At 43.7% G+C, this 15,461-nt stretch overlaps 1 protein-coding gene across 1 annotated transcript in view; it reads right to left on the reverse strand.

Moving 5' to 3' along the window:
* Positions 1 to 15,461, reverse strand: part of NTRK2 (neurotrophic receptor tyrosine kinase 2) — a 383,599-nt gene that overhangs the window by 60,653 nt on the left and 307,485 nt on the right. Inside the window, exon 17 of the mRNA XM_027094184.1 lies at positions 13,123 to 13,357. Within this exon, the coding sequence (XP_026949985.1) occupies positions 13,123 to 13,357 (235 nt within the window). The remainder of the gene's footprint in view (positions 1 to 13,122; positions 13,358 to 15,461) is intronic.

Below are 15,461 nucleotides of genomic sequence, written 5' to 3' on the forward strand. Positions count from 1 at the left end.
TTGTAGCATCCTGACCAATCACCTAATGTCATCCTGCCAGCAGGAATTTTCTTTGTCTTGAGGCTATAAAAGTTGGCCACTAGCCCACAAAGCAGGTCGGCTCTCCCTGGTCTATCAGGAAGTCGGCCCACTGTATTTGCAGCGCCCCTCACTAACTCTGCTCTTTGTTCTCAATAAACTCACTCTTTTCTAAAATACTTTGTGTTTGGAAATTCTTCTTCCAAACCGCGCTTGGGCCACGACATTGTGGTTCTGAAATTTAAAGTATCCCTTTTTCTCCCGCAGCCAATAAAGCTTTAGGACACGGTCCTACCCAGTGAGCCAGTGTCCTAGATGGACCTGTTATGACCACTAAGGGCAGAACTCTGAGAATTCACCAGGCAGCTGTGGTTGTGCTGAAGGCACCAGGGAGGTTCAGAGTGGGAAGAACACGGTTTTCTCCTTCCAGAACAGGGGTTCAAATGTCAGCTCTGCCACCTGGATGAGCTATGGCATCTCAGGAAACTGACTTCACCTCTCTGAATATTACTCTCTTCATCAGTATGCTAAAGATGGTTGAGAAGGTTACATGTCAAGCTGAGATATTAAAGAAGGCCAGTAAATGTTAGCCTTCCTTACAAGACCCAACAGCAACCCTCTAACACATTAACAGGAGTCTTTTAAGGTCACAATTGTTTCCTACAATGAAGCCTAATGAGTTTTCCAGAAGAAATTCACTACTTGCCTTAGAAGAGCTGGGAAGCATGCAAACACCTGAGGTAGCTGCACACACACACACACACACACACACACACACACACACACACACACACACAAATGCTGATATTGGATTTAACTCCCTGTGCAGCTTCACCTTGGAGTAAATTTTCCCTCTGTGCCCTGAAAATTGGGGCATCAATCCCTCTATACCCTCGCAAAAGGTTTCTGTGTTCAAACGAATTCTGAGGCATGAGCCTCAAATCCTCCTCACCCTCCACGGCCGTATCCCCGTCATCAGCAACATGTGAATGAACCAAATTATCTCCAGGGCTGAGGGTGTGGGCCACATCGCCGGGCTCTGCCGTCAAAGGAGCCCAGCGTCATGTTCCACCCCCTTAGGAGATGGCTGATGCTGTCATAGGGCTGTGAGGGAGGAAGCCAGCCTGGAAATGCCATGTAGGGAAGAAACTGTTCCATTTCAGTGTGAGAATTCTAAAATAGCTGCTAATAAAAAGCCTTCATACTGTGACACTTCAATACAGACACCCACAAGGATACCTTGACAAGCTGTTTGACTCCTCACAAGTCTTTTCTTGCTTTTCCTGCACAGGGCTCGAACCATCGCCCACACGGCTATACAACCATGCAGTGACGGAGAAGGCCAGCAGGGGTCTGCCTAGTCTGCGGCGCCAGCCAGGGAGCCCGGGGTTCCTTCCTGGAGGGAGCCATCGCTGATCTGATGTTGGCTTGTCCAGGCACCTGTCACAGCAGTTTGAACCTGCTACTTATTCCGTCTCTCTCTCTATCCTCCTGTTGTCTTTGACAATACTTACCCAGACAATGAGTTAAGTTTACCTCCTAGGATGAGAGGGGAGAGTATCAAATAATATTTCATTTACCAATTCAGAAATGCCATGGTTCAATGAATCTAGGCTCTGAAGATAAGGAGAGTAGGATATGACTGTACGATAGTGATTAAAATCCAAAGGGTTTTTCCCACTGGAAGTCCTAAAAAATCCATTAATTACTATAGCACTATCTCCATCAGGAAAACAATGGGTCAAGTTTGAAAGAATTTTTAACAGCACCTATTCTATTTTTGAAGCTTGATAATTAAGATCTTTTATAAAGTTACTATATGAATCTTAGCATAGCTGAGACCATGTTAGCTATTTTCTATAAATGCTGCTGAGCAGGACCCATACGATTCTTGTACCTGGCTGTCCATCAGACTCACCTAAGAAGCTTGTTAACCCAATTCTCATCTTCAGTGATGCTGGATCAGTATATCTAAGGTGAGGCCTAGTAATCAATATTTTGAAGAAAGCACTTTGAGCTATTCAGAGGTATGGTCAAGCTTGGGAGCCTATATAGTGGGGAGCACGATAGTACCAGGCAAGGTAACCCTGCTATGCTTCCATTAGCATGAAGAGAATTTGAGAAGTTGTCTCACAGTTGGATATCATAAAGCAACTTTATGTTTGAAAATTCTCTTAGTGGAGTCCAATTTGGAATTCGTTTTTATCTGGTCAGTAGAATTTTTCAGGTTTTATGCCTGTACTAAGTTGTCATGACCACAAGTGGAATGACCACCAAGAGAAGCTGCTGCAACTCTGCAGAGGAATCAATCCTGAAGTTTTTTTGTTTGCTTTAAATTTTATTTATTTTTTGGCTGTATTGGGTCTTTGTTGCTGGATGTGGGCTTTCTCTAGTTGCGGTGAGCGGGGGCTATTCTTTGTTGCAGTGCACGGGCTTCTCATTGGAGTGGCTTCTCTTGTTGTGGAGCACGGGCTCTAGGCAGGCGGGCTTCAGCAGTTGCGGCACATGGGCTCAGTAATTGTGGCTTGCGGGCTTAGTTGCTCCACGGCATATGGATCTTCCTGGGCCAGGGATCTAACCCATGTCCCATGCATTGGCAGGCAGATTCTTAACCACTGCGCCACCAGGGATGTCCAATCCTGAAGTTTTTAATGTCTTTGCATGTACACAGCATTAGGTGAGGTTGTCATAACAATCTTTTGTAGTTTTATAATTTTTTTCAAATCTGGACAAATAGACCAAACAGGAATGTGAACTAACTGCTTGAGGACAGAATTCTAAGAAAGTTTTATGGAGAGTTGAGAGATGGAGTCAAATCATACTTGCACTTGGAGCCATTTCCATCCTGAAGACCCACTATGGTGGATAACATCTTTACTTTTAAAGACTCCCAGGGGGAATGGTATATAATCTTTCCTTTTAGGCAATTATCATTATCACTAGGAACCTAGAAAGTGCTCAGCACTGTGTGAGGCATTGTGGAGGTCAAGGTTAGAAGATGCACATTTTGCCCAAGAAGCACTTGTAATCAGGTCACCTAGTCTTGATTATAACTTCGGTCATCTGCAATAGTCTTTAAGTTCAATAACACCTTCATCTGCTATTCTTCCTTTAAGACCCAGGTCAAATCTTATTTCTTCCAGAGAATTTTCCAGATTTCATCCCACATGCCAATAAAAATCAATTTATCTCTACGCTTCACAACTTGTATCATACTGCCTAGCATCAGAGTGATTCACTATGTTTCTTCTCCCCAAGAGATTGGTGGTTTTCTTTAGGGAACAGAACATGTCTCATTCAGAATCTACATATTGAAGAAGTATGGCTAAAAATTATATATGCAGTACCATCTTGGACTTATTCAGTCATTTATCCATCCAAGGTGCTCTGTCTCTGACCACAGGACAATGACTGTGGGAAAATGTAAAAAGTGTGGAGCATTATTAATATTCTGCCCACACATCTTTTTCCAAAGCCTTCTTTAACCAGTTCACACTTTGAGCCTGGGGAATCTCTCAGAGGTAACAGGGAAGCTTAGATAATTTCCTTTTGCTCAATACTCACTGAAGATGGAGACAATCTACTGTCTTACTAAAGTAATAATCTTGTGTAGGCAGGAAAACTTTGATTGTAGAAGAAGTATTATGTAAATGTAAGTTATTTAATTAAAAAGAAAAAAATCCTTCACAGGAAGTAGATGTTCTAAAGATGTGGGAGAACTTGTTTTCTTTACTGCAGTTTGTAAGTGGTTCACTGATAGATTCTTTTTAATGACATATTAATCATGAGAAATGGCGACTGTCTTCTACCTTTAGGCAAGGTGGAGTACCAGGGAAAAAATATACCTTCTTATCTGAAACAACCAAAAACCGGCTTAAATATATGTATATGAAACAATTATTTTCAAGACACTAGTTAACAGGCAATGAGGGATAACGATTCTTGAGAGATGAGAAACAAACATAGTGAGTTCTATGGTTACCAAGCTTAATTCATTGAAAGAGACAGAGGGCTCCAAGTGGAGCCCAGCATGCTCCCTGGATTAAGGAGATGGAGCAGAGAGCCTGGAAAGATCAAGGTGACTAGAATGGAAAAGACAGAATACCAAAGAAGAGAGAGCTGCACACAGAGAAAACTCTGAAGATTTATAGAGTGCGCCCCTCACGTATTCAGCTGAGTATTGATCACTGCACACATGTGAGGACACTATCAATGGCTGGGGAAGACTGTCCAAAAGGATCAGTGCCCAGTGCTCACACAGGACCAGTAATACTGCCAGTTCCCGATGAAGCAGAGTGAAAACCTCATGATTCATGGGGAATTAGGTAGAGTACCTAGTAGATCTTGCCTCAGTAGTGGGGAATTATTAGCTCTAAAGTAGGCACTGGTCTGATACTGCCTAATAAATCTTAACAGCAACACACAAAGGGATCAAACAGCTTCGAGGCAATATAACCACATTCCAGAACAAAGCCCAAAAATATTTTTAGGAAGGCAAAATATCTAGCATCCAACAACATAAAATTCACAATGTCTGGCATCCAATCTAAAGTTACCAGGCATAAAAAGCAGCAGGAAAATAAGATCCATGATGAGAAAAATCAATCCATGGAAATTGATCCAGGACTGACACACATGATGGAACTACAGACAAATATACTGAAAACATTTAATATAACTGCATTCCACATGTTTAAAAAGTTAACTAGAAGACTAGAAAGTATAAGAAAAGGCCCATATTGAACTTGTAGGAATGAAAACTTGAATATGTGAGATGAAAAATATATTGGATGGGAATAATGGAAAATTAGACACGGCAGAAGAAAAAAAGTTATGGAAGTTGAAGACAGAGTAATAGAAACTATCCAAAATGAAACACAAAGAGAAGAGAATCTGAAAATATGAAAAGAGCTCAGTGGGCAATGAGACAATTTTAAGTAGTTTAATAAAAGTGAAATTGGAGTCCCTAGCTGGTACGTAGGGAGAACAGAAGAAATATTTGAACAAACAATGGTCAGAAAATTTCAAATTGATGAAAACTATAAGCCCACAAATCCAAGAAAGCCAATGAACCCAAGAGAAAATCTTAAAAGCGGCTTGAGAAAAAAGAAGCATTACATACAGAGGAGTAAAAATCTCCTACTGAAAAACGCCAGCACTTTTGTATTTTTAGCACTGATTATGTGCCACTTCAATTTATTGTCCTCAACAAGCTTTAAAGGCAGGAGCTCATTGAGAATAAAGAAAGAGAGACCATGAGGGCGCATCAGGTGAGTATGGCATGGTTTTCTTTGCTCTTCCCAAACCCATTCACCCATTCACTTTCAGTTCCTTTTTACCTACAGTAGAACCATAGTTTGTCTAGGTCTTCAGAAAGCCACTGATCTCTGCAAGTGTATTCAGTCCTTAGTCTTGGCCCACGTGTGGCCAGTGAAATATAAGAAGGAGTCTTTGCAGAGGAGATGTTCTGGGAAAGATTTACTTCCTGATGAAAGGAAGGCATGCAGGTAGAAACTATCTTTTCTCTGCAGCCATCTTGCCCCCTTCCTCCTCCAATTGCATGTTTGACATGTTTGGAGTTGCTGCACCCATCTTTCAGCCATGAGGAAAAGACCAAGAAAATGCCAAGTGCCAAAAAATTGCTCTGACATTGAAAAGCTTCTGAACCAATCAGAAACTGCCTACCTGTGAACTTCTTGTCATGCAAACAAAAGCAACTCCCTATCTGCTTAGGGCATTGCTAGTAGCTAAGTGTTAAATTCATTCCTAATGGATAGAATCATAAAGTTAGAAGAGAGAAATTGGAGATTCAAACCTTTGCCCTTAGGACCCCAGTCTGATGCTCTTTCCTCTATACTCCAGCTAACTCTTTGTTGCCAGCTTCCTTTTTTAAGGAGCTCCGGTCTCAGTGATGCAAAGATATGGAATGTCACAGACATGAGACAGCTGAGGCCTGACTGCTTCAAAAATGGGTAAAAATGGGAGAAAGTACCTGCTGAGGATACCTCTCAGTACTCTGAGGAATAAGAATCCTTCTGGCCCAACCAAGTCAATAGGCTATGGCCTACCTTCCTTTCCAGCATACCTGAAAGCACACTTAATTTCTGTACGTAGTACTTCCATGTACAAAGCGGATGGACTTTTGATTTCAAGAAGAAGAGACTAAGAAGACTGAAAAAACAAGAGGATTTATGCCATCTCCCGCTAACAGACTTTACTAGTTAGGAAATGGATGAAACCAGGCCCCTGGACAAAGGATCTCCAGGCCAGCTCTCTTGTGCAGGCTTTGGCGGCTTTCCATAGCCCTTCTTAAAAGGCCACAAGTCCCAGTAATAGATTAAAGGCTCTGAGGCGTTCTGTAGAAAGGAAATTATTCTTACCTTAGTGACCATGGATCTCTTTTACTGGTGAACAGCCTCTGACAGCTCATGGTTCCAGTTTGAGAGAGGCTGCTCTAGGCCAAGCAAATATATACAGCAGTGGAGATGTGGGGATCTGTTGGGCGGATCTATTTTCATAAGCTTCCAGAATGCAATCTGACATGTCACTTTCTGGCATAAAAATTCGCAGTGGCTTCCCACTGACAAAAGGACCAAGTCCAAAGTCTTTGGCATGGCAAACAGGCCCCCGTGAAATCTGATAATAGCCTAACTAGCCTACTTCTTTAGCCTCAGAGGCATGCAAAGGAGTCCCATTCCCTGGCCACGCTTCGCAATGTTTACATTGCCATCTCTTGTCCTATGCTACCTCCTATGCCAAGAATTCCGCCCCTCCCCTCCTGGCCCACAGCCTTCTTGCCTCTAGAACAATTTTGGGTTCATATCTTAAATACCAGCTCAAATGTCATGTCTCTGTGAACCCTACTCTGGTTTCCCAGTGTAGGCTGGTGGCTTTCTCTTTAGGGTTCCCAGTACATATTTCTATTACAGCATTCATCACATTATCACGTGTCTAAAAACTCCTCCTTTATTATTTAGTACAGTATCTAACACATAGCAGCTGCTTCATTAATGTGTGTTGAATGAATGAATGAATGAATGAATACTCACCCACCCTGTTGCAACTCCAAAGCATATGTGAAAGGTTCATAGGGCGGCTTGAATACAAATTAAGCCAATTTAGAATCTTGAAACAATTTATGCCAATCAGCTTTTATATAGAATTAGTCTGAACTCAGTGTTCTGATTTCTCTTCAACAGACAGGTTCCTCTGAACTGTGCTCTCTCTAACGGTTGTACCAGGCATAAATTGAAGATGATTTCAAAGAATAAACAAACTCTTACATTTCTGGGGCCACTTTAATCAAAAGAACCCAACCAGAAAGGTCTATAATTGTTCATGTGAAAGTTGAGAGTCATTGTGTGAGTATCCATTAAGGAGGAAAATAAGGAAATGGTATCTGCAAAAGAGAGTTAATGACAGAGAGGCATTCTTCTTTCAGGAAGGGATTGTGTTGCCTCTTAAAATGAATGTCATGCCTGGCTTTATGGGTTCTAGGCAAAGTATATCAGAAGTTTTTCTATTATAGTATTAATGTAAATACGTTTAAACTCTGAGCTTTCTACTGAAAATAAATTGTCTGAGATAAGGATGTCCCTATATCTCTGGCTTTACTTCCTGAAGACAGCACTCCTAGACTCACAGACAGGGTATCTGCAAATCTGAGTATCTTCTGTATTCATCAACAGGGCTAAAAAGATATGCTCATCAAGGCTTTTCCTTATGTGTGTCCTGTTCAGCATACATAGTATGTGCCCTGCACTCTTACAGTTTGCACAGATACAAAGATATATTAGACTTGTCCTCTCCCTGCTCTCATATCAATGAGAAGACATGCACATGAACAGGTTTCCATGATGCAACGTGCTCTATGCTGTAATGCTTATTTATATGAAGTATTGAGGGATCACAGATTTGTGAGCCATTACTCTGTGTGGAGAACGTCAGGGAGGAGGTGGAAATGGAATTGGTAGATGCCATGCTGGTCCTCATAGCGGGAATGACCTGGGCATTTTACACAACACACTAAAAACATCTGTGGAATGAGCTGAGATCTATCTATCTATCTATCTAACCATCCATCCATCCATCTGTCCACCTACCTACCTACATCTAGAAATGTTCACATTACATACAAATATTTCTTTTAAAATAGATACAATTTTTCAAAGACCAAGGTATGAAAGTTCATCCTTGATTATTTCCTATGTGCTTGTCCAGTTCTTAAATTACCTAAGCCTTCTTCTCTCCTCTATGGTTCAGGACTTTATTTTCCAGTTTATTACCCCTCTTCCTTCAGGGTGGGCAGTTTAAGGGACAACGTACTGAAGTTCAAAACAGTTCTTTTCCTACTAGTTATATCAGCTTATTTTAAGAAAAACCATCGTCTTTTCTCTCTGCTGTTCATAAACTGTATTAAGCACTTGAAGATGATTTCTAGACTTGTTGTTTATATCATTTTAACACTTTAGGATTCTGACCATGGCCTTGCTTAGCCAAGCTATATTTATTTGCTTCTTTTAATCTCCACCATTAGTCAATTTGCCGATTCTGCGCCCTTCTCTTTTCTTCTTAAGTGAAAGATGGATTAAAGGATAGGATTTCTTACCTCTTGCCACCATAAAACTAAAGCCCAAAGGGGTATAAGACTTAAAAGCGAGGATTTCAGATGTTTGGGGCTCTCTACTTGCCAACGGTCACATTCATTTTAAATGCATGTTGAAGCCAAATTGTGGAAAATACCAAAGTGCACATTAAAAAAAATTCAGTGGATACACTGTGGCATAGTAATGACCAAGTAGAGTGAGATCCTAGGTCTCTGACAGGAATCTGGTTCAGATGCTTCCTAAATGCCAGGCTTTGCCAGTGGAGGGAAGGAATAAAAATGAAATGAAAGACTGGTACTGCAGAGCTGCTAATTAAAATAATTCAGAGAACATAAATGCTAGAGTAATTTTGGACCTGCCATATCAGGCTGGTTTCAATGCAAATGTAGTGTTCCGATTTCTTCCTTCTTTGGGAAGATATAATTAGCTCAGCTGCAACAGGGTGGAAGCCTCGAGGCAGCCGTTTCCTGGTGCTGCCAGCTCCCCCATGATGGAGAAGCAGCTGCCACCCGCCCCTCCTGCCATGGATCGCACAGAGCTGGGGCCACCCTGCAAGGCTGCTCACAAGCCACCATGAACAGAGGCTCAGGCTGCCATTGGGACTGGTTCTTGCTTAAAGATGAGGGACATGTTGCTCCTTAATAATCCAGTTGACTCTAGGCCCAATCGCCATCCTTCCATATAAGATAGCCTTGGTGAACTCAAAAATCCTCCTTCGTTACTGTGGCAGGAAGGATACTTAACACTGGTGATGACGGCCCACATTGGCCACAGCAGCTCCCCACCTTGGAGTGTGCAGGCTTTGGGAGAAGCTAGGAACAAAGCAATGAAGAAAACGTGCCCACAAATGAGAAACCAGAGCTGTAAGGAGAACACATTCCCCAGCTGACGTGGCAGAGAAGATGAAGAGACACTATGATGGGGACAGGCTCAATGCTAAGCTTATGGATGATCCAACAGGCGGGTAACTCATGTGAAAGCAAGAGTGTCCTGGGAAATAGCCATTGCATGGTGTACTCAACTCACCTGCAGAAACAGAGCACCAGCTTCTACTTGTCGATTTGACAAACTCAAGAGAATGGACTCTACTGACAGACTTTTGATATTTAAATAAGCAATAATAGTCTACAAATGAGTTCTATGACAATAAATACTTTCATGGAACCAAAAAGTGTACCACCATTTTGAAATTTTAGACAAGGCAAAATAGAATGCATAATTTCTTAGTTGTCCTAAGCTACCATCAAATTGTCAGGTTCTCACACCCATCATCCACTTTCCTACCGGCTCCCACCCAGGCCCACCTATCATAGAGGCCAACAAAAGGCCGTTTTTTCCTCCTCCTTCTCAATGGGAACAACGAACAACCAAGCAAACATACAAACCCTGCAGCTGCCACTGAGTAATGACCATGGTGGGGGGATTAAATCAATGCGGCATCTGAAGAACATTTCTTAATGACTGGGATAGGTCCATGAAGACCATTTAATAAATAAAGGAACTGGGAATCATTGTTTCCTCCAATCAGTTCAGAAGGAAATACTTCAGGAAAACGTCACTTAAGTGGAGGATTTTCTTTTCAACAAATCAGAATATATGGTAGATGACAAATGACAGTGTTTTTATAATGCATAAATGACCAAGGCTAACTTCTCAGGTCTATAACAATGGTCACTGTTTTGTTAGTATTTTTTAGGCTTTTTTATTGAGATACAATTCATATACCATAATATTTACCCTTTTAAAGTATACACTCAATGGTTTTAAGTATATTTACACATATACTAAACAGTCCTCACACTATAGAATTCTAGAACATTTTCATCGCCCCAAAAAGAAACTCCATATCCAGTCACTCCTCGTTCCCCATTGCCCCTCAGCTCCTGGCAACCACTAATCTATTTTCTGTCTGTATGGATTTGCCTCTTCTGGACAGTCCATATAAATGGAAGCGTGTAGTATGTGACCTTTTGCGCTTGGCTTTCTGCACTCACCATAGTGTTTTCAAGGTTCATCCACGTTGTAGCATGAGTAAGTACCTCATTCCTTTTAATTAATGAATAATAGTCCATCGTATGGATGACCACATTCTATCTGTTCACCAGTTAATGGACACTGAAATTGTTTCCACTTTGGAGCTATAATGAATAATGCCGCTATTTCGTTTGTGTACAAGTTTGTGTGCATGTGTGTATGTATCTGTGTGTGTGTGTGTGTGTGTGTGTGTGTGAACATATGATTTCAATTTTCTTGGGTATATACCTAGGGGTAGAATTGCTGGGTTATATGGTGACTCTGTGTTGAACATTTTGAAGAACTGCCAAACTATTTCCAAAACAGCTGCACCATTTTACATTCCCGCCAGCACTTTATGAGGGTTCCAATTTCTCCACATCCCCGTTAACACTTCTTATTGTCTGTTTTGCCAAGTGGATGTGAAATGGTACCTCACTGTGGTTTTGATTTACATTTCCCTAATGACTAATGATGTTGAGCATCATTTTATGTACTTATTGGCCATTTGTACATTTTCTTTGGGGACACCAAAAGAAACTTAAATCCTTTGCCTATTTTCTGATTGGGTAATTTATCTTCATATCGTTGAGCTTTTCAGTCTTCTTCCTCTGAATTATTTTTCTAGAGATTGTAGAAAAGGACACTGAGTTCTACTTAGTTCAGTCCCGGTTTTGAGAATGAAGCATAACTTTATCGATTTGGATAATGATAAGGTTGAAAATATTTATCGAGCACTTATTTTGTGCCAGGCGCTCTGAAACCTTTATTAACTTACTGCGAAAGGGAGAGCTATTGCTTGGGCCACATGTTTCTTCCTTGGATGCTCATCAAGATCAGCACTTAAGGAAGAACTCACGTGTTCCTTTGTCTCCTGAGACCGGGAAACGCCCCTATCCCCACTTCCTGCCAAGGGAGCAGAGCTAACGGAGAAGATGCATCCATTGGCAGGTAACCTCCCGCCATGTTTTAGCTCTCTGGAATAAACTAGTCAGTCATTGCTAGACTCAGGACAGGTGCTTTGCAACTCTGTTTTGAACACCTGAAGTTAAGACTGCCCATGTTTCCTGCAAACACACCCAAGAAAATCCTTTACGATTTGGTCTCCATCCTTTCTTGCTGTATAAAACGTGGACAGTGCTCATCAAGGTGACAAAGGAAGAAACCCCACATATCAATCTCTAGAAGAATACGCAGCAAGGCAACGGATTCATTGTCTTAGACTAATTGTAGGAAAGTCAGCTCGGCTAAAGGGCAGAGGCACTGGAGGTGAGGGAGGCTGCAGGGAGAAGCACAGGAGACGAACTGAGAAGGCTCCTCCTCAAGCATAATCATCAAGGGCAGAGCAAAGGCGAGCACAGGCATTTTCTTCACCAGCCCTAACCTAGTATGAAAGTTAGTGGAGTTCTGAGTTGTACCCTCTTAGGTAATATATTTCTAGAACATTTACTTCTTTTTCTTCCTACATCCCTCTCCCTTTAAAAATCAAGCAAAACAACAAGAAAACAAAATTGGTGGTTTGAGGTGTTAGAACACAGCCCAAATTTTCAATATCATGACTTCCCGGTTTCCAGAAATAACCCTTTTCTTTCATACCCAAGTTCTGAGATGTCAGTTAAATCCAACACGCCAAGGATGCCAACTCCAGGTAATCAGTGGATTTGAATTATTGTCTATAACTCTAGCTGTTAGTGTTTCAAATGGGGGAACCCCAGGCAGACTCGGTAGGACAGAACCTCTTACCAAGATGGCCACCAGCCAAGATGGTTCTGAGTGGGAACTTCCAGGGTCTTAGTGTACTTTCATTTATGTGAACCAGCTCACCCTAGATCAAGCCTCAAACAAAGGCTCCTGGCATAGTTTCACAGAATCAAATCCAAACCTCAAAATCCTTTAACCTCATGGCCTCCTGGAATTTTTCCAAGGGTTCCCCTGGCAGAACTCTCATGTTGAGAACTCTTTCCTCTTGGAGATCTCACAGACAGCTCTGGAGAGCCATGGAAAGAGCAGGACGGTGTTGTGGGCTGAGCTGTGTCTCCCCCCAATTTATATGTAGGAGGCTTAGCCCCTAGAATCCCAGAACACAGCTATATTTGGAGATAGGGCCTTTAAGGAGGTGATTAAGCTAAAATGAGGCCGTTAGGGTGGGCTCTAATCCAGTCTGACTGGTGTCCTTATAAGAAGAGGAAATTTAGACACACAGAGAGACCCCAGGGATGCCCATGCACAGAGAAAAGGCCATGTGAGGGTGTACATAGTGAGAAGGCACTGTCTGTAAGCCAAGAAGAGAAGCCTTAGAAGAAACCAATGCTGCTGTCACCTTGATCCTGGACTTCTAGCCTCTAGAACGGTGAGAAAATCAATTTCTGTTGTGTAAGCCACTTAGTCTGTGGTATTTCGTTGTGGCAGCCCTAGCAAACTAATACAACGAGGGAGCCCCAGGGAAGGATGGCCCTGGGGTCTCTTTTTCGGTACAGCCACTCACCCTGTAGTAGTCAGTGCTGTACACGTCCCGGGACATGCCAAAGTCCCCAATCTTCACCAAGAGGTTCTCGCCCACCAGGCAGTTCCGGGTGGCCAGGTCTCGGTGCACGAAGTGCTGGGACGCCAGGTAGACCATGCCGGCGGCGATCTGCTGGGCGATGTGCAGCATCTGCGACTGCGTCAGCTCCGTCGGCGGGTTGCCCTCGGCCATCAGCACGGCATCAGGTCCGTGCGCCCTGGGGAGAACACAGAGGGCCTTGCTGGAGCCTCAGCTCTTTGCCTTGAGGGGCCCTTTGCCCCACATCAGCTGCTGGTATGGAAAGATGCTGCCTGACTTAGCAAAAGAGGAGGGAAGGATGCTTCACCCACAGTTTTATCTCTAAAGCCTCCAGAGCACCTAGGCTTTATTTCCCAGAAAGTCTAGCATTTCCTGGGCCATGTGGGCCTGAATAGTGCCCCCCTCGACACACAGACAGGTTCACATTTTAGGGTTCTGGAACTATGCTGGGATCAGGCACTGGCTAGATCCCAAGACCCTGAAAAGCAGTGGGTGGAAGAAGCAAAAAACAAGCAAACAAAAAAACCCAAATCAAAATAAAACACTGGGGGAAGAGTTTGGCTCTCCTGGAGTGAGGGGTCACTGCACCCTAGCAGGAGCCCCAACTCTGTCCTCCCAGCCACATGCTGCAGCAGAGGGCCCTCACTCCCTCCAGAGTGCAGCTCTGCTCTCCCCTACTCCACCTGCCCTGTGGCCCAACATGGCTTCAAGCTGCCCATGTTATCCCCAAGCCCAACTCAGCAGAATCCCAGGGCATCCTCATCCCGGACATTCATTCCCAGTGAAAAATACCATCTTCTTCGGCCCACCGCTACCCCTGACCTCCAGCTCAACACATGTCCTGGGCACCACACAGGAGAGCCTTTTGAATCACAACACATTTATTCTTTTACTGGGGCAAGTCTTATTCCCCACACTATGGTGGGGGGCGGGGGGAGCGGTGAAGTACGGTGTCTTATATCTTCTTTATCCTCTGTCTTACACACCCAGCCTTTTCCCAGCTATGCGACAACTTAAGGCACCTTTTTTTTTTTTTTTTTTTTGCGGTATGTGGGCCTCTCACTGCTGTGGCCTCTCCCGTTGCAGAGCACAGGCTCCGGACGCGCAGGCTCAGTGGCCATGGCTCACGGGCCCAGCCGCTCCGCGGAATGTGGGATCTTCCCAGACTGGGGCACGAACCTGTGTCCCCTGCAACGGCAGGCAGACTCTCAACCCCTGTGCCACCAGGGAAGCCCGACTTAAGGCATCTTAACACTGGCATGTGCTTCAGGGAGGGGAGGGTCCCAGTCTTAGGACGCTATCATGAACTGCTCCCACCCCACTTTCTGCTATCATGAACCGCATTCCCCACCCCGGAACGCTGCTGAGCTGACTGGAGCCACTGCCCCTGAGGGCCTGAGGGGTGCTGCAGGGCAAGGAGTAAATGTGTCCTTTGCTGCTGGACGTGCCAGGGTGGGAGTCAAAGGGCTTCTGTCTCCCAAAGGGAAACAAGGGAGGAGATCTCCTTCAGGACAGTTGGAAGCACTTAAAACAAACATAGAGGATTCTAAATGTTAGAATTTAAAGTGGGTGACCCTACCTATGGGCGTCCAGAGCTATATGAGTATTTGAAAATAAGAGAGCCAGAATTACCCAAGAACATCCAGCTCGTTTTGCCCCTCCTCCGACCCACCAGCCCCATAGACCCTCCCGTCATGGCTCCAGCCACAGTGGTTCCCAAAACACGCTGTCACCAGATCAGTCATTCTTGCATTTTCAGAGAACAAGTACTGGACAAGGAGGTGAGGAGTTTCCCAGTCCTCGCGGTGTCCAGCCCCATGACCTGGGGAAGACTTTTAACTTGTCCAGTCTGCAATTTCCCCATTAGGCAAAAATCCATAGGGGTATTATGTTGGGTGGTCATTTAGGTTCCTTTCATCTCTGAATATCTGGATTTAGCCATTCCTGTTTTTGTACAAGGCAAGTCCTGACACATTTATTTCACCTCCATTCAAACTACAGCCCCGACTGCCAGTGGTCACACGGAGGAGAATACGGGAAAAGCTTCAGGTTCTCTCCAGCTCAGAATCTCCCTCTGGAGTAAGAAGTCTTACAGTGCAGCGGCCAAGGCTCTGGGGTATCAGAACTGGACGTGATCTCCTTCTAACATGCTAGCTGTGAGCTGAGGCAGGCTACAGAACGTCTCTGAGCCTGTTTCCTCATTCTGTAGAGTGGAGATACTGACTACACCTTCCTAATAATATGACACTGACAGGGGATACGTGAGACCCTGCTTGTATGGT

The sequence above is a fragment of the Aethalodelphis obliquidens genome, unplaced genomic scaffold (genome assembly GCF_003676395.1).
Source record: "Aethalodelphis obliquidens isolate GAN/ISIS:26980383/991018 unplaced genomic scaffold, ASM367639v1 scaffold88, whole genome shotgun sequence".
Classification (NCBI taxonomy): Eukaryota; Metazoa; Chordata; class Mammalia; order Artiodactyla; family Delphinidae; genus Aethalodelphis; species Aethalodelphis obliquidens.